Raw genomic sequence first — 22,789 nt, 5'->3', positions numbered from 1 at the left:
GTCTCTGTCTCCTTTCATCGCCTGATGAAGGTTAATATTCAGGGGGCTTTGGAAACTTTCTAAACCATTTTTTTTCTACTTTATGCAAGCAGATCTTGGAAAACTACTTGAATTACCTTTCTTATTTATGAGATGAAGTATAGAGGCTAATAAAATGGAATAATGTGTGAGTATATGTATTCACTTGGAAGAATATTCAAAAATCTATTTCTGAAAGGGACAAAAAAACCCAACAGATTACTACCCTGTTTTGAATCAGACTACAAGCTACATATGCATATGTGTTTTGTGTCTGTAAATGCACAGGAAAGTCTTATAAGATACATACCAAACAGCTGATAATTGCCTTGAATAGAAAAAAGCTCTCAAAAAATCTGCCAGTTTATTTTACAATGAACATCACTCATTTCAAAATCATAGACATCACACAAGTAAAGTGCATGACAAATAGAGGAGCTGGTCAATAATGTCAGATAACTTTTTTAAGTATTTAATCAACAATCATCAAAAGAATCAATTATTACTAGAACAAGATAAAAGAACATTTATAAGAAGACTTCAGTGCTCCAGTGTGGGTCTCTGTCTCTATCTCCATCCATCACCAGATGAAGGTTCTATGGTGATATGCAAGATATTCGTCAGTATTGCTATAGGATAGGGTCATTTCAGGTTCCCTATCCTCAGCTGCCCAAAGAACTAACTGGGGACATCGCCTTGGGCTCCTGGGAGCCACTCTAGGTTCAAGTCTCTTGCCAACCCTAAGGTGGCTCCCTTAACTAAGAATTGTGCTTCCGTGCTCCCCTATCCAGCCTTCCTTTATCCCAATCATCCTTTTTCCCCAAGTTCCCCCCATCCTCCCCTTCTCACTTTTCTCTCCCCATCTCCCCTTACTCCCTTCCCACCCCACCCCCAAGATCCCGATTTTCTCCTCGGCAATTTTGTCTACTTCCCATAGCCAAGAGGATAACGATATGTTTTTCCTTGGGTTCACCTTCTTATTTAGCTTCTTTAGGTTCACCAATTGTAGACTCCGTGACCCTTATTTATGGCTAGAAACCAATTATGAGTGAGTACATCCCATGTTCATCTTTTTGGGTCTGGGTTACCTCACTCAGGATAGTGTTTTCTATTTCCATCCGTTTGCACGCAAAATTCGAGAAGTCATTGTTTTTTACCGCAGTGTAGTATACTCTAATGTGTATATATTTCACACTTTCTTCATCCATTCTTCCATTGAAGGGCATCTAGGTTGTTTCCAGGTACTGACTATTACAAATAATACTGCTATGAACATAGTTGAACAAATGCTCTTGTCATATGATAGGGCATCTCTTGGGTATATTCCCAAGAGTGGTATTGCTGGGTCCAGGGGTAGGTTGATCCTGAATTTCCTGAGAAACCGAAACACTGATTTCCAAAGTGGTTGCACAAGTTTGCATTCCCACCAGCAATGGATGAGGGTACCCCTTCCTCCACAGCCTCTCCAGCAAAGGCTATCATTGGTGTTTTTGATTTTTTTTAATGTTTATTTATTTATTATGCATACAGTATTCTGTGTATATGCCTGCACGCCAGAAGAGGGCACCAGACCCCATTACAGATGGTTGTGAGCCACCATGTGGTTGCTGGGAATTGAACTCAGAACCTTTGGAAGAGCAGACAATGCTCTTAACCTCTGAGCCATCTCTCCAGCCCCTGGTGTTTTTGGTTTTTGCCATTCTGACAGGTGTAAGATGATATCTCAGAGTTGTTTTGATTTGCATTTCCCTGATTGCTAAGGAGGTTGAGCATGACCTTAAGTGTCTTTTGGCCATTTGAACTTCTTCTGTTGAGAATTCTCTGTTCAGTTCAGTGCCCCATTTTTTAATTGGGTTAATTAGCATTTTAAAGTCCAGTTTCTTGAGTTCTCTATATATTTTGGAGATCAGACCTTTGTCTGTTGCGGGGTTGGTGAAGATCTTCTCCCAGTCAGTAGGTTGGAGAGATTAGGGATAAATATAATAAAAGTCCTAGCTGTCCTGGAACTAGCTTTTATACACCAGGATGGCCTCGAACTCATAGAGATCAGCCTACTTCTGCCTCCTGAGTGTTGGGATTAAAGGTCTGCGCCACCACCACCTGGCTCAAAATATATTTTTACTCATACTATTCATTACTATTATGCTTTTTGTTCTTTTTATCACTCTGAAAGGTTTCGAGCCCAATTTTTTAATGGTATTCTTCCCCAGTATAAAAAAAAAAAGCCTCACAGAATTCTACTTGAACATGATTTTATTATAACTTTAACACAGAACAAACACATACAAATTAGTAAAGTGAATAACTGTGGGTTTAATACCATCCTGGTCTACAGAACAGTCACGGCTATCCACAGAGAAACCCTGCCTCTAAAAACAAACAAACAAACAAGATTCTGAGTACTGATGCGTGTGGCAGCATGGTCTGTAATCCTAGCCAGCCCTAAGGAGACTGGGGCATGAAGATTCTCAATTCAAGGCAAGTCCAAAATATATTAGAAAGACTCTGTCTCAATTTTTTTAAAGTTATGAATGATCTATACAAAGAACTACCAGTTTGTTGGGTTTTTTCATTTTTATGGTATTTTTAATTTTTGTAAATTCAAATATAAAAATTAAAAATATTTTCAAGTATTTGGTTTTTCTATCATTATTAGAAAGCCCTCAGACTTTATTAAGTTTATATTAAATAATTATGTGTATTTTCCTCTGCCAGTTATATAAACTCTTTAAAATATCAAGTTTATATACTCTTTATAAGTCTTATAAATGAATCAAGGGATAAAAATTGCTTTAAGAAGTAATTTATTAGGGTTGGAGCAAGGCCTCAAGAATATTCTATGTATTTTTTGACTAATTTGAAAAGTCACATTACTAATAAAATTCTTACAAATGCTTGATTCTGGTTTTAGTCTATTTTATCTCATTTGTTTCTGATTCTGAAATACTGTACAATTTTAACTATAATGGTTTTACTTTACCCTTGCCTAATAAGCACAAGGACCTGTGTTTGATCTCAGCACCACAAAAAGTAAACTGTTATAGCTTTAAAATATGTTTATGGGTATCACTAAACGTAATTCCTTGATAATGTTCTTATTCTTCCACATTGTATTTTTACATATTTTAACATTTTTCATACAATTAATATAGTCTAGAGAATACAGGAACAACAAAGTAAAATTTGTTAATGCACAGACTCCCAACTTACTGCAGTTGCCACCCGAACAGTCCCAGACGGGGGTCTTACTCCAGAAGGAGGCCTTCCTGTTAATCCTATTCCACCCCGAGAAATAGGGCGAGGCGCTGAAGATTTGTGGTTACTGGCCATTGTTCACTTTAACCACTGTTTGGAAACAAAAACATAATTCAATTTTTCTTTGAGGTCTTATACACCTGAACATTAGTAGCTCATTATACCCTTCCTTCAAATACTTAATTCATGATGATTTTTTTTTCTTGCCAACTGCCATTCCCAGACACTCTTACAAGGCTAAGTTGGCTGTAATTTTATTCAAATTTAACTTTAAAAGTCTATTTAGAACTATGGGATTAGGGCTACTGAAACGGCTCACTGAGTAAAAGCACTTGTCATGCAAGTCTGGGAAGGTGAGTTCCGTCCCTGGAACCCTCATAAAGGTGGAAGAAGAGACTGACTCTACAAACTTGTCCTCTGGCCCTCCCCATGTACAATGTAGCACGGACATCCAGCACACACTCACATCATGCACTTACACATACAATAGTAAATAATTAAAATGAGTAAATGAAAAATAAATAAGATCATTTATTGCAATATTCCTTCCTCAATATCCCACTCAGCAAAGGCAAGGCCCTCTAACTCTTTCTTCTTGGTGTATATAACCCTTAATCATGTTTTCATCTATCCCTATCACTCTCAGTAAGTAACTTGATTTCCTAGTAATCTGAGAAAATTAGGATATATTCCATTGCCTTTAGAGCATCCAAATCAAGCTAATACATCCTGCTCTCCAGTATCAATTCTACTTTGCCTTCTTCAACCCGTCGTGTGCTGCACTCCACGTCTCCCTTGAGACAGTATCCCTGCTATTGCAGCAATCTTTACAATTTACCTCTTTCACCAACTGTCAAGTTCAATTTTTCCTTAATTACAGAAACTAATGTATTTGTCCTGCAAATTACTCTAACTTGTGCAGAAAATCTTCCTTATGCAATCAGGCTTTCCAGAGTAGCCTATTTCCACTACCTCCTATGTTTCACTACATCATTTAAACGCCCTCTGTCAACCTTACAGGGATATAAACATCAGGTTGACTGGTATGTGACCTACGGGAAATCATCAGCATGATACTAGCCTGCTCCTGTTCTCTTTCCAGGCTCCTCCATCCTCCACTTGCCTGGGTTTGGCAGCATCCCACACAATGCCATCCACAGTCTCATTTTCTTATGTCCACATTCAGGGCTTCAGCAAACAATGAGCTAAGGATTCACAACTCCTTATCTCCCTGACACAATTTCTCCACTCAGACAGAGTCTAACTGTTTTCAAGGCAAACATGTATAAAGTTAACAAGTATCTATCACGTCCCCCAAATCTGTCCTTCCTCTTGGTATTACCTCCTGCTCATACAAGTCAGAAACCTGGTCTTTGATTTTTCTCCTCTTTCTCACTGCCAATGGTCTATTGATTTCATTCCTTCCAATGCTAAACACATACCGCCCTCTATTTTCACAGTGCTGGCAGCCCGTTTAGGGCCTCACTAATTCAGGTCGGTAATTTTATCGGCCTCTTAATGAATATCCTTGCCTAACACATATCTTGCATGCTGGCTTTTCTAGGAATTCTTTCATGACTACTCTTAACCACCTCTACCTTCTTCGGGCTTACAGGGCTGTGCACACACTGCCATATATCCTGCACATAACCCTGCCCCAGTACCCACCACAGTAACTGAAAGAAGCTGCTTAAGTAATCCTTCCCTCTGAGAACAAGAGCTAGCTCGTATCTTTAAGTCCTCAGCACGTGTCTCAGTGGCAGGCAGAAACTACATTGTTGTATCTCTTAATCTCCTCCAATACAAAGGCATCCCAATTACAAACATTTACTAATTGGGGTTCAGAAAGTAGTTCTGTGATAGAGAACATAAAAATACTATCAGATCGACCAAACCTCTAGCACCAAGGGAAAAAAAAAAAACTGTCTTCAAAAAAATAATAAATAAATGTTTGAGAAGGTATGTCTAACTTGACTCAGATTTTTAAAAGAAACCAGGTATGGTGGTGCATGCCTGTGATGCAAAGGGGGAAGGGAAGAATTACTATGACTGCAAACAAAACATAGTTGAACTGAAGTTCGACTTTATTCCACATCTCATGCTCGGCTTTCTCTTGTTCTTCTTTGCATCACCCCACGATCTGTCATTATATTGCCAACTTCTACAGTCTTACACACTTTCAGTTCCAACTGTAGTAAGAACTCATAAATCAGTTGTCTGAAACCAGGCACCAATTCTGAATGTCCACCTGTTTACTGAACATTTCCATTTGGGCATCTAAACAATTATCTCTTTGTGTAGAAAAAAAAAATACACACCTACCTTAGACACTTTCTATTTCAAGCAGCACCCTTCTCCTAACTTCCCTATGGTGTTGAACTACACAGAGACATCAACAGCATTATTCCAAATGAAATCAGAAAAGTTAAAAGTAGTACGGCACGATTAGTCGCTGTTTCTCTCTCTCTCTCTCTCTCTCTCTCTCTCTCTCTCTCTCTCTCTCTCTCATATATATATATATTCTATTGTATTTTTTTACTACTGCTTTACTGTAATAGAAAATGCCTAACTTACATTAGCATAATGCCCCCCTTATGCTAAGAGAAAAGAAAGGAGAGCCCTGGTGACACATATACCCCTATTTATTCCTGGGGAGTTCCTACTCCTGTTCACACCATCGTGGGGGAGGGCAGTGTTCACAGTTTCTGATTCCACAAGGATTAAGGATACAAATTCTACCTCTGACAGTAACCACTACATAACCTTTGCTTAGGATGTGTTTTCTCGTCTCTAAAACAAAAGAGTGGCCACGAGTCCTTATTTTGCCCAGTTGTGGAGTTCAGTTCAGAAGTTTTTCTTTTTCTTTACCGTTACTATCATTATCCTCCCTAAACCAATCATTCTGACTTAGGGTAAGCAAAAAGTTGCTAAGTCCCTTCCCCCTGTAACCGCTGACGGCCTCCACCTTCAGAGCAGTGACTTTCCTGAGGGTCAGTGTCCTTTTTGGAGCGTCCACTCTACAGTCCACGCATAGGGTGAACGTCCCAGGCCAAGCCTCCGACCCCAAGTCATAGAACAGCCAAGAGCCCACGGATTCGAATTTGTTTTGTTTGGAGCTCGTCAAAGTCTCCAGAGAACGATAACCCGCGCAGGGAGAAGGCGCGAAGCTGAGATGGCTCACCTTGCCCGGTGCGAATGGGGGACCCCGCAACACGAACCTCTCTCCGAGGAGACGGAGCGAGCCACACCGCTCACCTAAGCACGGCCTGGGCGCCAGGCCTCAAAGCCCTGCGCGACGCCGCGTATCCTAGCAACGGCCACCGCGCGGAAACCTCCCCTCGTGATTGGCCGGCGCTGAGCCTCTGATGGGGGAGGGGTCTCGCGAGATTTGAGGACAGCTTTTCTCTCGCCCCAAAGTGGTATCTTTAAGCTTTCTTCTACCAGAGGCCTTTTTTTTTTTTAAACCTGTAGGCTGTGTAATTAATTGAATGTCCTTAAAAGATCTGTTTTACAAGGTCTCACTTTTAGGGCGATGTAAATCTAAATCACTACGTAGCCCTGGGTGACAAGTATCTTTTTAGAACGGAACTGTTTGTGGTGGGAATTTGGTTTGTTTTGTTTGTTTGGGTAACTAACGTTTAAACGTTTGACAGATTCCTTGCCTTACCCCGGCCAGCTCCCCTATACGGAATGAGAGTGACTACATTGGCTGTGCCAGTCTTCCTTAATAGCGGGATCTGAGTTTACTGCTTGCTAGCTCCAATCTAACCGGATGCACACACCCGAAATGTGAATGTAAGCCGTAAGGAATACTTCAGGGGTCTATTTCAGCAAGGATGCCAACTCCAGCAACTATGTCCAGGATTTAAGATTGATTTTTGTTTTGATTTTTTAACTTTAGATAGGGTTTCTCTACGTAACCCTGTCTGTTTTGGTAACTCAAGTAGACCAAGCTGGATGTATACATCCTCCTGCCTCTCCCAAGTGCTGCTGTTAAAGACTTGCACCCCCACATACCCAGTTTAATAAACCTTAATACACCCACTTTCAGTTTTTAGTTTAAACATAGTTTCTGTGCCTTCCAATTAAGAACTCTGACAGATGTGACAACTGAAATTGGCAGGACAGGCGTTCTTGACCCAATTTTAGAGAGATTAAGTAATTTGTTTTAAATCATTTGAGTAATCAGCAATGTTCCCTGTCCCCATATCTTTTATGTGACGAAAACAATTCAGAACACCTCACTTAGTGGCCTCTCAGCTTTCCTAAGGAATGCAATCCACTTTATTTGACTTTGGTCATTTTCATTTTGTCTTTTGCTTTATTGCTTTGGTGTGGTCTTCTGGGTGTCTCCCTCCCACGTACTTATAGTACATGAGATCATGCCCCAAGTGGGCCCGGTATCTTAAAGGCTATTGGCTGAAGTAGTTCCTACAACATGGATGCTAGGCAAACTCTATACCACTGGGTTACACACCCACTGCCCAAGATTTTGCTGTTTCTATATAGGAACTTACTTAGGCTACATCAAGTAACTGAATTATATCAAGCTTTCTGTCTCAGGACCTTCTTAAACTGTAGATCACAAACTGTAGATCAGGATCTTCTTAAACTGTAGATCTCGAACCCTCATGGTGTTTAACTGAATGTGGGGTTTCCCCCAAATTTACAATAGTAAAAAATGTCTGAACACCCAGTGAACAAAAATTAAAGAACACATAGTAACAAATCAGAGGTGTTTCTGGCAACACTCACCCGTGTTGCATCGCATGGCTTCACTAAAGCTTTGGTTCTGAATCACTGGTGCACTCTGTTCTTCTAGTCCCCTCCCACCACACCACACCAACCAGTGCTGCCTCAGACACCTTGGCTCAGAGTCAAGACTATTGTTTGCTATGAACTCCAGTGTTTTTACTATATAGTTTTCTACTGTTATAAAAGCATGATTAAGGGACGTGAGAGACGGACGGCTCAGAAGAAGTTAAGAGCGCTGGCTGCTCTTCCAGAGGTCCTGAGTTAAATTTCCAGCAGCCACATGGTGGCTCACAACCATCTACAATGAGATCTGATGCCTTCTTCTGGCGTGAAGGCAAACATGCAGACAGAACACTGTATAAAAAAAAATTATTTGAAAAACAATGAAAAAAATTAAACTTTTGGGGTATTGAAGTAGCAAGAAACTTCTTTGCATTCCAAGAGAATCTAACATATATTATTTTCTTTGTTTTGAAAGTTGGGTTTTCATTTAATTCCATCAACAGAAATTAGACTTGACTAGTCACAGATACTCTTGTACATTGACTAATTTTAGAAAGATTTTTGTTTGTTTGTTTGGGGGATGGAGGATTTTAGAATCTGAAATTTTTTTCCATTTTCTTCTACTTAAAACTGTATCAGATCATTCCAATATAATGGTTTTTAATATGTAAATTGGATTGTTATACACATGGTATGTTTGTTTTTTTAAAAAAATATGTCAAAGAGAAAAATCTTAATTACAGAAAATAAGAGCTCAATATTTTTATATCTTTATTCCTTAGTATGCAAGTATCAAATTGGTATATTATTGGATTTTATTGCATTCGAATGATTGATTTTAAAAAACTGTTTAAGGGGCTGGAGAGATGACTCAGAGGTTAAGAGCATTGCCTGCTCTTCCAAAGGTCCTAAGTTCAATTCCCAGCAACCACATGGTGGCTCACAACCATCTGTAATGGGGTCTGGTACCCTCTTCTGGCCTGCAGGCATACACACAGACAGAATATTGTATACATAATAAGTAAATAAATATTTTTTTTAAAAACTGTTTAACCTTCAAAAAATATTGCCAAATGAATTTTGGCTTGAATCAGGATAGATATTCTAGGGGAGCCCTGAACATATTTCTATCATTTTGTTTTTTTTTTTTTTATAGTTTTTCAAGACAGGGTTTTTCTGTAGCTTTGGAGCCTGTCCTGGCACTAGCTCTTGTAGACCAGGCTGGCCTCGAACTCACAGAGATCCGCCTGCCGTTGCCTCCTGAGTGCTGGGATTAAAGGCGTGTGCCACCACCGCCTGGCATATCATAATGTGTTTATGCAAAATGTTATTCTCTGCATTTGGTGATTATTAAATCAAAAATACTGCTCCACTCTGAGAAACATTGAAACTGAAGATGCTGCAGATCCTGAGTTTGGTTCCCAGCACCCTTACCCATTCACAACCATCTGGAACCCTACTCTGGGGATCCAGCTCCCTCTTCTGGATTCCAGTGGCACTGCATTCATGTGCACCTACCCACACACAGACACATACACACTTAATTTAAAGGAAAGCAAATCTTAGTTATTCATCTGAGCAGTATTTGTTATAGGAAAATTAGTTAAGGTCATGCTGGAGTCCCTGCAAGCTCTACTGCTGGCAGAGAGACAATCTGCATGAAGAGAGGAAAACTTGGTTCAGCTTGACTTAGTCAGACTGGATCAAACTTCTAGTGAGTTTGACGCCAGGCAGTCTATTGTAATATAAGCATATTTGAACACAGTACAATTTGGAAAGAGTTTCCAAGCAACAATTTCCAATCCCGTGCACGATGAAGCTTAATGCGTGACTACAAAGAAACTCCTTTATATAGTACGTTGCCATGAAGATAGGTTCTACAGCTTAAAGGCCTAGGATTCAGTGCACTCTCTGAGATAGCATGCAAGGAACAGGTTTTAAAGTACACGTGGCATCTTCCCTCAGGATGGGTTCTATTAACTGAGAGCTAAAGATAAAAGACAAGGGAGGGAGAGTATTGGATAAACATTCTGGGGGCTTTGGGTAATGTCTGGCTCTATAGACAGCACAGGTCACCAGGTCATTTAACAATATCCATTCTCAGCCTTCTAGGAGGAAAGCAGGCATTTCCTCCTTTAAGGAGGCAACCCTGCATGGTTAACATTCCTGATTTCCCCAGTGATCTGTTTCCCCAACAAGGCAATCGTCATAAAGTTTATACAATTTGACCATTAAAATGACTGTCCCTGAGCTGCGAATACACCCTTGAGTGTTGATGTTGGGGTGATAAACTTAGAAGCCTGGAGTCAGCACAGACGAAATTAGGCTGAAGAAATGTGAGATGAATGGGGAAGGGACTTCTTAGAGCTTTCCTGTCTGAAAACATCACAGTGGAGATATAGAGGAAAGGAGATGAGAACATTATAGGTCCTTGAATTGTTACCTTGCAGAAACTGCAAAGGCACATCTCTATAGGGGAACACTAGCACACCTGCTAATCTGTTCTCAAGAATACATACTTGTATTTTCTAAATAATCAATGTGTATTACTCATTAATACTTTTTTCGCATCATGCACCCACTTTTCTTTACTAAATTGGGTCTACAAGCTTTTAACCATTTGATGAAATAGCTGTTTCTTTTATTAATTAGCTCAATTTGTGTAAAAACTGATTTTTTTCTCCTCTTTTTATCTGTATTTTGTTAGTTATTACATTTTTGGAACAGAGCCTCTTGTATCCCAGGCTGGCCTTAGACCTGCTATATAGCTTCTTACCTGCGACTCCCAAGTGTTGGGATTACAAAACTGTATCACTATGCCCACTTTTGTTTCTGTCATGTTAATTAGTAAGATCCCAAGATACTGAACATGATGGGGTAGATGAAAAGTTCTTCCCCAGCAATATGGAAAAATATTCAGGATATATGGTTAAAGCAAGGTGAGAAGTAATCACAACTAACATGTTCTTACACCTATGTAAACAATATGCTTTGGGAAGCACACAAGAAAGTAATGATAATTGTCGCCTCCAGAGAAGAAAACTGGGTGGTTAAGATTTGAAAATTTGCACCCTATCTTTTTAAAGTCTTTGTATCTGAATGAAATGTATCATTATTATATTTTAATGTCAAAGAAAACAAAGATCATGATTAATTTTCATATTTGTTAAATGAATTAAGCAATTATCTGGACAATGTTTCCAAAGCTTATGAAAAGATATGAATTCCTCAAAGTTAAGCAAGAAAAAAGAAGCTGTCAGGAAAGTATCTTCATTCTTTCCCAGCACCACAAGCTTGGAAACAGCAATTACCTGATGTAGTGCCATGTAAAGAACTTATTGAATTGTATTTACTTTGAAAGCTCTTTAACATTCTGCAGTGCTGGTAAGTGCCACATGATTTATACGCTGTAGAGAGTTCAGGATGGACGCTACTCCGCATCCTACAAAACAGTAGTTTTCAGGCTCTATTTTAGAAGACAACAGTTTGACCTTCTGACCTTCTTCCCTCTCAGTGCTGGGAGAAACTTTTTTTTTAAATTTATTTATTTATTATGTGTACAACATTCTGCTTCCCACACGCCAGAAGAGGGCGCCAGACCTCATTACAGATGGTTGTGAGCCATCATGTGGTTGCTGGGAATTGAACTCAGGACCTCTGGAAGAGCAGTCAGTGCTCTTAACCTCTGAGCCATCTCTCCAGTCCTCTGGGAGAAACTTTTTACAAAGTTACCTTTCCACCCGACCAGAGCAGCCAAGAGAAACACAAAACCGACCAGAGCAGCCAAGAGAAACACAAAACCGAAGCCTTTCTACTGAAAATATCATTAACCTGGCCTCTGGGGGCGTGGCTCTGCACTCTGATCTTCAGGCAAGCTTTATTTGTTATATTGTAACCAAAATATCACTGCATTAACCAGAGAAAAGTAAACTCACATTGCAGAAACAAGGCTGAAGTCTGTCAACACAGCTGGATAGGCTTGTGTCACATACCACTGTCCCTTAGAGAATCATTCACAAACTAATGTGTGTTCTGTGAGTCTGACTGACTGTGTTCCAAACTTTGCATGTTTTCCAAACTTAGTGACTTTTTACAAAAACTGCTTATAGCCACTTTAATATTTTCCATAATTCCCAATTTCCTTTTCCTTTAGACATGAAGGGAACAGGGGATATAGTTTACTATGTGCTTAGCACATTCACATGAACCCTGGGTTCAATTCCTAGAATGATAAACAAACCTATAGACCTGAAGTATATCAATATCTATCATGCATGACCAACATGTGCCCATAGGCCACAGGATAACTATGAATGTGTCCCAATACATTTGAAAATGACAATGTCATATAGTAATGTCAAAACATCAGACACTCCTGAATCTTTTAGGAGTCATGAACATTTACACTATGTGATTGCTTCTATGTATGCAATCCTTGTACTTTTGTTCATATTTAATGTTTTTGTCAGTTTATGGCGGCAAATAGAGCAGAGGCCATAGTTCCCTATATACCTACATTCTATTACCACAATTTAATTCACATACATGGACACACCAAATCTCTGCTTCCCGAGTGCTGGGATTAAAGGCGTGCGCCACCACCGCCCGGCAAAATTTCTAGTTTTCAACTTGGCAAAATTTGTCCCAAGTTACCAGCCTTGGGCCACATTGACCCCCACTTTATATCCTTATCTTTGACATTAGGTTTTCTATACTGAATTTAGGCTTCTGTTGGTTATGAGATAGGTCTTTCTATGCATCCCTGGCTTTCCTGGAACTCCCTATGTAGATCAATCTGGCCTTAAACTCAGAAATTCACCTGCCTCTGCCTCCTGAGTCCTAAGATTAAATGTGTACATTTCCCCTGAATCATGTGATCATGTTCCCCTGAATTTAGGCTTTTTAAACAAACAACAAATAAAAATGTCACACTGAAAGTATCATAATGAGAACAAAAATGATATACCTTAAGTCTATTTTTTATTTAGGTCTTGTTCGTTTATTTTGTTTTTGGAAATAAGGTTTCTCTGTGTAGTCCCGGCTGTCCTGGAACTTGCTCTGCTGGCTTCAGACTCACAGAGATCAGTCTGTCTCTGCCTCCTGAGTGCGGGATTCAAGTCATGTGCCACTATGTATTTTTTTGAGAGTCATGTAGACCTGCTCGTCTCAAACTCAGAGATTCCCTGCCTCTGCCTCCTGAGGGATGGGATAAAGCTGTGTGACACTGCACCCTGGCCTGCCTTGTCCTGCTCACTCCCTTGCTTCCTTTATTGCTATATCTGAAGATCAAACTCAGGGTCTCATAAATCTAATGAAAAAAAATTCTACTATTGAGCTGTATCTCTATCCCGGTGTGTACAAACTTAAATGACTATTATGGATGTTCAACTATCTCATCTATTGTCTTTGAGAGAACTACTGATATCGTGGAGGTTTCTACATGCCCTCTGTCATGGGACAAGGAGTTTATGAAAGTGGTTAGAAGAAATCATTAGTTTTTAAACCTTTGAGTCCTTGATATAAAATGTAATAATTAGAAAAAAGTCCCAAGAATTCATTCTTATTCTTCATAGAATTTAAGTTCAGTCAAGTGTTCTTGATGTGACTTTAATGTAGTTCAGTTGTTAACTAAACAATTAAGCCAATGAAAACTACACACACACCCATGCTATTGAAACATTAACTAGTAGAGCTACTTTGAGTCCCGGAGTTCCAACATTTTGGGTTCTACTTAGAAACTATGAGGGGAAAACTTATATCATATGTTCTACGAACAAAACTAAGAACATGTACTTGATTTTTTAAAGTCCCAGAGGAAGGTTTGGCACGTTTTATGTTCTTTAAAGTTTTATTTTGTAACTGAAAGTTTCTCTTCTGCCTGCCAAATCCTGAATAAACACTAAGAGGCTTCTATTAATTATAAAAGTTTGGCTGGTGGCTCAGGCTTATTACTAATTAGCTCTTGCTTTTAAACTAACCCATTTCTAATAGCCTATATTTTTACCATGAAGGCTCATGGCTTGTTACCTCACATCTTGCTTCTCTGGCAGTTTCCTCCTACGCTGTCTTCTATCTCCCTGTATCTGTTTGGATTTCCCGCCCAGCTATATTTCCAAAGCATTTTCCTTATTAACCAATGGTAATAAAAAATATTAGCCGGGCGGTGGTGGCGCACGCCTTTAATCCCAGCACTCGGGAGGCAGAGGCAGGCGGATCTCTGTGAGTTCGAGACCAGCCTGGTCTACAAGAGCTAGTTCCAGGACAGGCTCCAAAACCACAGAGAAACCCTGTCTCGAAAAACCCCAAAAAAAAAAAATTTACAGCATACAGAAGGGCATCCCACATCACTATTTATTGGAGCTAGAGAGATGGTTCAGAATTTGCTCTGGCTGCTTTTCTAGATGACCCACATTTGGCTCCCAGAACACACATCATGGCTCACAACTACCTATAATTCCAGTTCCAGGATATCCAATATCCTCCTCTGACCTCCAATGGTACCAAACATGCAAGTAGTGCACACACATGCAGGCAAAACATTCATATAAAAGCATAAAAACAATTTAAACTTAAAGGATTCATTGTGTGTATGAGTGCCTACACATATTTACATGTATCATGAGCATGTAGTGTCTGGAGAGGGCAGAAGATGGCACTGGATCTCTAGACCCAGAGTTAGAGATGGTTGTGAGCCATGATGTGAGTGCTTGGACCTGAGCCCAGGTCCTCTGGAAGCCAATGTGATGCACGATTAACAAAAGCTCAGGGACTGAAATTGAGGTTCAACCTGAAGATCCGAGAAGCAAAGCAGCCAACCACTGGCTCTTACCTCGACCTCAGTCTGAAATGGTGATCCTGCCTCCAGGAATCTCAGAATGCAACTGTGTGTTGAGAGCTTTTCCTCCTGCTTTATAATCCTCTCTATGACTGAGATTAAAGGCATGCACCACCCGGTTTCTATGGAAAACTAGTGTGTCTGTTGGGATTAAAAATGTGTTATTGCAGCCTGCTCTGTAAGGCTGACCAGTGTGGCTGCTTTATTCTCTCAACTTCAGGCAAACTTTATTTATCGAAATACAATTGAAATGTCACTACACCAGTGCTCTTAACCACTGACCCATCTCTTCAGACCCCCAGTTCTGATTCTGATTAGTTAAGTTTTAGTTTCTGAGTACTGCTCAGTTGGGCTCCATAGCTAGGGCCATCTTAGCCTAATGGCCACTTTTGGGTTTTGTTCTATAGGCTTTGTTGTTGTTTTGTTTTGTTTTCAGTCAATGCAAATCCTTTATCTGTGAGATAGAGATTATATTCCCTACTTCGTAGGATTACTGTGAGGACTAAATGAGAAACTACATGAAATTTGTATTTTAGCTGATATACTATAGTGAGGAAATTTCCATTGAGAACCTATTTGTTATGGGATATTTGATCATATTGTGAAACCCCAAGACTGTGTTAATAAAATTAACCTTGGACTGGGGCAGAGCCAGTGACTGGTTGACAAGAATTAGCCATATTCTTGAGTACAGAGGACTCAGGAATATGGAAAGAGAGGAACACAGGAAGGAACAGGGAGGAACTTAGAGATTTGCCGTCCTTTTGGTTTGGGAAGAGTGGAGAGATGCTTCTCTTGCTGGTCTCCAGCCAAAAAAGGAAGATCAGCTGGTTGCTTCGCAGCTTCTCTGATCTAGCAGGTTTCTACCCCAACATCTGACTCCCAAGTCTATTCGTAAATAGAATGATAGAGACTTAATTAAAACTACAACCAAGCCAGCTGGACCAGATCCTGCTAGGCTGCAATCTGAGCCGCCGAAGTGATGATGCCCAGCCTTGGGGCTTCAGGTGTGGCCACTAAGCCGACAGAAAAATAACATCTATTAAATAGAAAGCAGTAAATCTGATGGTTAAGATTGGGGACCAATCTCTCATCCACCTCAGGGTCCACAGTGGTGGCACACCCCTATAATGACAACACTTGGGAGACTGAAACAGAAGATTGCTGGGAATATTGGGGCAGCCAAAGCTAGTGAGAGACAGAGTGGCTGAGATGTCTCATGGGCAAAGAGCTTGCCACCCCATCAAGCCTGAGGACCTGAGCTAGATTCTCAGAACCTACATGGTAGAAAAAGAGAACCGCTTCTTGCAAGTTGTTCTTGGACCCCTATGTGTGTTTTGGTGCTTGTACATACACAAATGAACAAGCACACCTCAAATGCACAAATACACATACACATATATGTACACAGAGAATAAATATAATTAAAATTAAAAGAAAAAAATTAACAGCAACTACAAAAATATTGAAAGAGAATGAAATTTTTTGAAGAAATATCAGTATTGTAGAAATGATGACTACAGAAATGTTACAACACCATGAACACTATTTGGAAATAAATAAAATTGTATTGGTCCAAAGAGGAGTAAGGAAGGTCCGGAAGATAAACTGGTATTTGATCTGTGACATACAGAGAAAAGGTTACAGTTTTGTTATGGTATGTGATGTGAGTGTGAGTGTTTGTTTCCAAGACAGGGTTTCTGTGTTACAGTTCTGGCTGTCCTAGAACTTGCTTTATAGACCAGGCTGGCCTCGAACTCACAAAGATCTGCCTGCCTCTGCCTCCTGAGCAAAAGGTGTGTGCCACCACCACCCTGCTTGTGTGTTTTCTTAAGATAGGGACATCTGTAGTCAGAATGGCCTAGAACTCACTATACAGCCCATATTTCAGTCTCCTGATCCTCTTCCTTCAGCCTCTTCTGGCATTTGGACTTGTTTGTTTTAGGAACACAGAAATATCAACTTCAACACTGTGGCTTGTTGAAATTGAGAAAGGTAATTGATTTAACATGGCTGAGGCAGACACATACCTACGGGAAATGACTTTAGTAAAATAAATTAGGAAAACGTGAAAGGCCTTGTATAACATTTCCTAAAAACGGAAAGCTGCTAGCTATTGGGATTACTGAACTAAGGTAATAATACTTAGATCTAGAATTTAGAAAAAGAATCTTACTTTGATGTGTAGAACTGGCTGAGAAGAAGAGGTAGAAAAATGAGAGAATGTTAAAATGATTTAAGCCACTAGCATAAATTTTTAATAGACGGCTGGAAATATTCAAAGCTTGAGAATATAATTTGAGGAGAGCTTACCCAGTGGGTATAGTGGCAGAAGAGGTTTTAAAATGCCAACGCTTCAGGGTTTAAACCTGAGAAACACAAAGGAATAGTGAGTTCAAGCCTAGCATGAGAGTTTTAAGGAGAGTGAGTAAGGAAAATGCACATTAGATTTGGTAACTTTAAAGTTTGTGTTATGGTGGATGTCAGGCAATAATACAGAAGGCAATTTTACTACAGTGTAGATGGGACACTCTCAATGCAATGCAGAGACTCAAGAGCAACATGGAGGTTTGGCTAAAAATACGTAATTTTACCTGTAATCTAGCACTCAGAGATCAGGGCAGGAGAACCAAGAGTTTGAGGCCAGCCCGGGCTACTGTGAGACTTTATAAATTAATTAATGAAAGGCATTCTCTACCCTATCTTAAATCTACAGAACCAAAGCTCGGGCAAACAGTGGTCAGGTTTGGAAAGAATGAATCTGAACCATCGTTTATTATTATTATTTGCAAAATCTGATAGCATGGGTAAGAACATAGGAGGGGTAGCTTAACATGGATGAAAGTGATTAAAGTTTCCACTTGACTCCAGATTGTCATTTTAGATGAAAAAGAATTTATGAAAATCCCGAGATTTTACCAACAGGCATGCAGAAACTGGGTAACAAACCGTAAGGTAAAGAAGCAATTTCACTCTACCATCAAGAGGAGTAGGGTTATTCTACCACTCAGAGGAGTGTGGCGAGCACCTAGATTTAAAACATCCCCAGGCTCAGCGCGCGGGAGAGTCTCTCGCCATGCGCAGCATTGTGGGATTTGTAGTCCCGGCTTGCCCCCTTACACAAATCTTCTCTTGTTCTCTGAAATGGACCGGGTACTGGCAGGACCAGGACATCCGACGTTTAGGCAGAATTTCCGAGTCCCGCCGTTCCTTCCTCAGCCCGCGATCCGGGGCGCTGAAGGGGAGACAGCCTCGAAGCGCGACGCCTCAGCAGCGCGACGCACACGCTCTGCGTCACCGCGGGCTGCGGCGGATGATGAATTCCGGTGCGCTTGTTCGGGCTGCTGTGTCACTCAGTCCTTCCGCACCGGCTGACGGGCTCTTCCGGTCTCTGCGCCCCTCACCTGCAGGCGGGTCTCGGGCCGCAGCCTGGTGCACGCCGGCCCGGGCCTGTGGACGAGTCTCGTGCTGTGCCCGGGAGCCGGGGCTCCTGACCCACGCTGGCCATGGCGAGCCGCGCAGCTCGCTACCGGCTGAGCTGCTCGCTCCTGGGCCACGAGCTGGACGTGAGGGGCCTGGTGTGCTCCCTCTACCCGCCGGGGGCCTTTGTGTCTGTGTCCCGGGATCGCACCACCCGCCTCTGGGTCCCGGACAGGTGAGCGCTCGCCAGCCCTGCCGCCTGTGGCAGATCCCCGGCTTCCAGACACGTGGGAGGGATGAGCCTCCTTCCCTGCGCCGCACCGCTCCCTCTTCCTGCTGTCCGCCCTGCTCCCGCCTCCCGGCGGCTTCCCGAGCTTTCGCACTTCAAGCGAGCGGTCGGCGAAACCGACGGGATTTTGGGCCATTGGTGTGGGATTCTAGGACCGTGCTACCTGTCCTAACTTGACCACTAGCGAGGGGCTTGACCTTGGACGTGCATCTTCAGACACCTTTAGGGGCTTCAGCTTTGGCAGATGTTTTAGACAGTATTTATTGCTCCTGTGCACCCTCCCCGGTTCGGCCATATGAAAACTGCTGGCTTGCCCCTCGCTCCGGTCGCAGGAGCTGTTGTGTCTTCTCTCACTTTTAAATTTTTGTAGACTGTAGTTCTCAATAATTGCCTTGCAGAGAGTTAGGCGTGGATTTCTCTCCTGGTTATCCAATTTAAAGGGGAGGACAGGCCGAACCCTCTCAAATGTTAATTGTTGTGTAGAAATAATACAATTTACTGAGGAAAAAAAAAATCATCATTGCCTTAAATTCTGCCTGCAAGCCTCCTCCCCCCCCCCCCATTAACCAAAAGTTAAAATCCAGGCCAAATCACTATCAGATGTTACGTTAAAGCACTGATTAGTCAAGAAACTTAATCCTTAGTAAACGGATTTCAGTTTTCAGAAAGAAAAATTGAGCTTAGGTGATGAGTACCGTGTATTTTATTCCCTAGGAAGAAGTGACTTCACTGACAGGCTCGCTCTGTTTACAGAACTTTCTTAGAATCTCTTGGGAGAATATGCCTCAAGAAGCAAGCCAATGCACGTATACAGAGATAGGTGGGAAGAGAAGCTTTTTTTTGAGATGTTCCTCTGTGTGTGTGTGTGTCGACATCTCTAGTATCGATTGAGCTTATCTGTGGAAGGTGGAATAGGCCAACTTTGAAGTGGAAAAGCTGAAGTTGGAAGGACACTATAGGCTAGACAGCCAGCGTAACAAAAAGCGTAGGTCCTGGATTGAGAGAGGAAGGTTCCAGGGTGTCAGGAGGTAAGCTGATATGAGGCGAGCAGGAACCCTTTTCTGAGGTTTATATGTAAAAACACAAGCGGTTTGGTTTAATGTGATTGTTACCTTTCTGCTTGCCACAGTAGTCTGAAGGGAGAGTGTGGAAGTATCTGTGTTTGGTGGCTTTTGCAGTGCAGCCACTAGGTGATGGGAGTCGGAATATTATAGGGCAAACTGCTGTGTTGAGTTGGATAAGGTGACCTCTGATCGTCTCTTCCAGAACTAAGAGTCTATGACATCCCAAACCACTAGGTAAAACTAATAGGCAACTTCTTATTTGAGTATAATTATTGTTGAAATTTGTTCCTTTAAAATGGAGTTCTCAAGCAAGCTCAATAAATAAACTTCAAAAATATTGGGGTATCGTGTAACTTCCTGCTTAGTCTATATGAGACCCAGAATTCAATGCCCAACAAGTAAAATTAAATCCAGCAGAAGCATATATCAAGAAGGACAAAAACATTGCAGTAAGGAGTATCTATCTAAAGAATCTCTGTTTTAGTAGTTGAATCCTGTCATTAAATCTGTACAGTCTGTAAGGCTGTTGTAGGTTGACAGAAGTGGAATAACTGGGGTGATTATTTTTATCTGGGATCTTTAGACTGAAATAATTTTCTGTTTGAAAACTGGTTGTTCTTATTTGTTTTTGTTCTTCAAATTTTGTTTACACATTATTCGACTAACAGTGATCAAAAGCTTGCATTTTGCAGCTAAGACTATTTTCATTCCTAGCTGTTCAGGTTAGTGTCTTGGTCACTCAGTGATTAGCTTCTGCATCTCAGCAATAGCTTTCGTGATGTAAGAGGAGTCTGTAGCCGGCATACTGAAAGCTTTTGCTTCGTGGTATATTCATTGAGTTAATGAAGGGCTGGCTATACTATATTGGGAGTCAAGTAGTAAATGAAGTTTGTTTTTCCCTGTCTGTTGTCGATATGCTCCTGGATCATAGTAGTTAGTGAAGAAATGAACTAAGAATGATAGAATTTAGGAGGTAGAAATAGCTCATGTTAGGGTGGACTAAATACCTAGGTTTTAGCCAAAGTCCATTGATGACCCAGAAGGTTAACTCAGCAGATTTGTGTACTGAGCTGGGCCAGCCAGCATGCCATAGTTTCACACTGCTTCAGACCTCTTTAAACATCACGCTAAGTTGGATTCCACAAATCTGTCACAGACTTCTGGGGTGAGAGAGATGAGGTTAAGTTTGTCATTTTATTTATTGGCCTTTTGAAAACTACCCGTATTTAAAGATAGGATTTAAATTTTGACTTTGCATTTTATTTTTCTTGACCATGCTAAATCAAAAGTGACTTTTCCGCCTGGTTAACACTGAGCACCATGAATCCTAAGTCAAGACAGTTCTGTGGGGTTAGTTAAATTGGTATTTTAAAAACGTTGGCTCCTCTAGCAGTGAAAGACTTCCTCTGCTGTCATTGGTGCACAAGTGACCCTGGGTACCTTTACTGTCAGCTTGTTTAAATTGCTAATGGCGGATCTCTTTAGCTTTAGCTTTCTTGTCTCTTCATCTTGCCTAACACACTCCAGGCACTTCCTCAGTGAAGGTTGTTTATAACGAAGGTGTTTCAGACTTGCAAATTTGAAAACTGTTTTTATGTCCTGCTACTGCAGTGACACTTGAATGGTTTATGATTCTAATCCTGCAGTAATTTTCCTTCCAAAATTTACAGCATTGCTCCATTGTGTTTTTATCGATGGCTTTAGACTGTTGAGAAGTCTGAAGCCATCCTAATATTTTTTTTAACCTGCTATCTTTTATAAGGAACCTATTTTCATCCATTTCCCTGAACCGTCAGTGGACTCTTTAATTATGATAACCTATGCCCAAAACTTCTCAAGTTAATCTGTGCGTTTCTTTCTCCATTTTTCTGTCTTCTTTCTTATTAGGGACTTGTTATTTAGATGTTGAGCTGGTTTTCTTCATCTCTTTTTCCCTCATGCTCCTTTCTAGTGGGTTGACTGGAGTTGCTGCACCTTCCCGTGTCTCTATGGATGGAATGAAAATGGCTTTTTAATACTAAAGTTATGTTCTACTTGGTGCTCTTCTTCCTCCAGATTGTTTTGTTTTCCCACCTCACTGCTTGGTCTGGTCATTTTGTTTTATGCTGGAGGTTTTCCTTGGATATCTGTCATTCCTTACGTGATCAGATTTACAAAGCTGGGTGGGGCTTGCTGTCTGAAACCGTTACCAAAGTAATACTATCTGGGGAGCTGTTTTATTTTGCTCAAAGGTCAACAGGATACTGGCGTGGACTCTGGTGTTTTGTTTTTTTGTGATCTTGGGCTGTGATATGAATGAACGTATTCCTTACACTCCAAGAATCAACGGCTCTTGTGTGTCTGTGCTACTCGGTGTTCTCCCCCCCACCCCCAAGACTTTTTTTCTAAAACAAAAGTTTCAGATTTTCTAGGGATACAAGAAGGCCACTGTCTCCCTGCTCTGCTTCTCTGTCTCTCCCTCCAGTACTTTTAAGTATTTTTTTTCCATTGATTTAAGAAGTACTTAATGCAGTGATTCTCAACTTTCCTAATGCTACGACTCTTTAATTTGGTTCCTCATGTTGTGATGACCCCAAAACCATAAAATTATTTCATTGCTACTTCATAACTTTAATTTTGCTACTGTTAGGCATTGTAATGCAAATACACAATACACAGGATCCTTGTGGAGGCTGCAGCCCTCAGGTTGAGAACCACTGACTTGATGTTTAACCATGTAAAATATGGTGGTAGGAATTTGGGAAGATATAAAAAGAAAATGAGATCAAATTCTGGAACTAAGATCCTAATAGATCACTGTAAATGACCCAAACAAACACCTCTTTTGGAAACTGCTAAAGTATTATACACATAGTTTTACATACTACAAATTTTATGCTGAATATGCTTCATGGCCACAGAGAATCATGAGCTTGAGCTAAGCTTGGACTGTGTTCCAAGACTGCTTCAAAGACAAACATAAATAGGTTCTTAGTTGTTTTTTGAGCCATCTCTCCCACCCCAGAGACATTTAAAAACATGTTTTATCTTTAGTTTTTTCCGAGCTTATTAATAAAATTATTTAAAGCCACATTTTCAAAAACCCATTAAAGAAGATAAACTAAAATTAGCTACTATCAAATAAGTCTTTGAAGAATCCCCCCCCCCCCC

At 40.8% G+C, this 22,789-nt stretch overlaps 2 protein-coding genes across 2 annotated transcripts in view; one reads left to right on the top strand and one right to left on the bottom strand.

Moving 5' to 3' along the window:
* Nucleotides 1-6,538, bottom strand: part of Ift74 (intraflagellar transport 74) — a 76,389-nt gene extending 69,851 nt beyond the window's left edge. Inside the window, exons 1-3 of the mRNA XM_005352759.3 lie at nt 6,455-6,538; nt 3,229-3,363; nt 2,339-2,387 (exon numbers count right to left, since the gene is read on the bottom strand). Coding sequence (XP_005352816.1) covers nt 2,339-2,387; nt 3,229-3,348 — 169 coding nt within the window. The 5' untranslated portion in view covers nt 3,349-3,363; nt 6,455-6,538. The remainder of the gene's footprint in view (nt 1-2,338; nt 2,388-3,228; nt 3,364-6,454) is intronic.
* Nucleotides 6,539-18,372: 11,834 nt separating this feature from the next.
* The window catches only part of Plaa (phospholipase A2 activating protein), a 33,125-nt gene continuing 28,708 nt past the window's right edge, over nt 18,373-22,789 (top strand). Inside the window, exon 1 of the mRNA XM_005352738.3 lies at nt 18,373-18,521. Within this exon, the coding sequence (XP_005352795.1) occupies nt 18,373-18,521 (149 nt within the window). The remainder of the gene's footprint in view (nt 18,522-22,789) is intronic.

Source organism: Microtus ochrogaster, chromosome 10 (genome assembly GCF_000317375.1).
Source record: "Microtus ochrogaster isolate Prairie Vole_2 chromosome 10, MicOch1.0, whole genome shotgun sequence".
Classification (NCBI taxonomy): Eukaryota; Metazoa; Chordata; class Mammalia; order Rodentia; family Cricetidae; genus Microtus; species Microtus ochrogaster.
The sequence above is the reverse complement of the archived record's forward strand: the minus strand, read 5'-3'. Positions and strand labels throughout refer to the sequence as shown.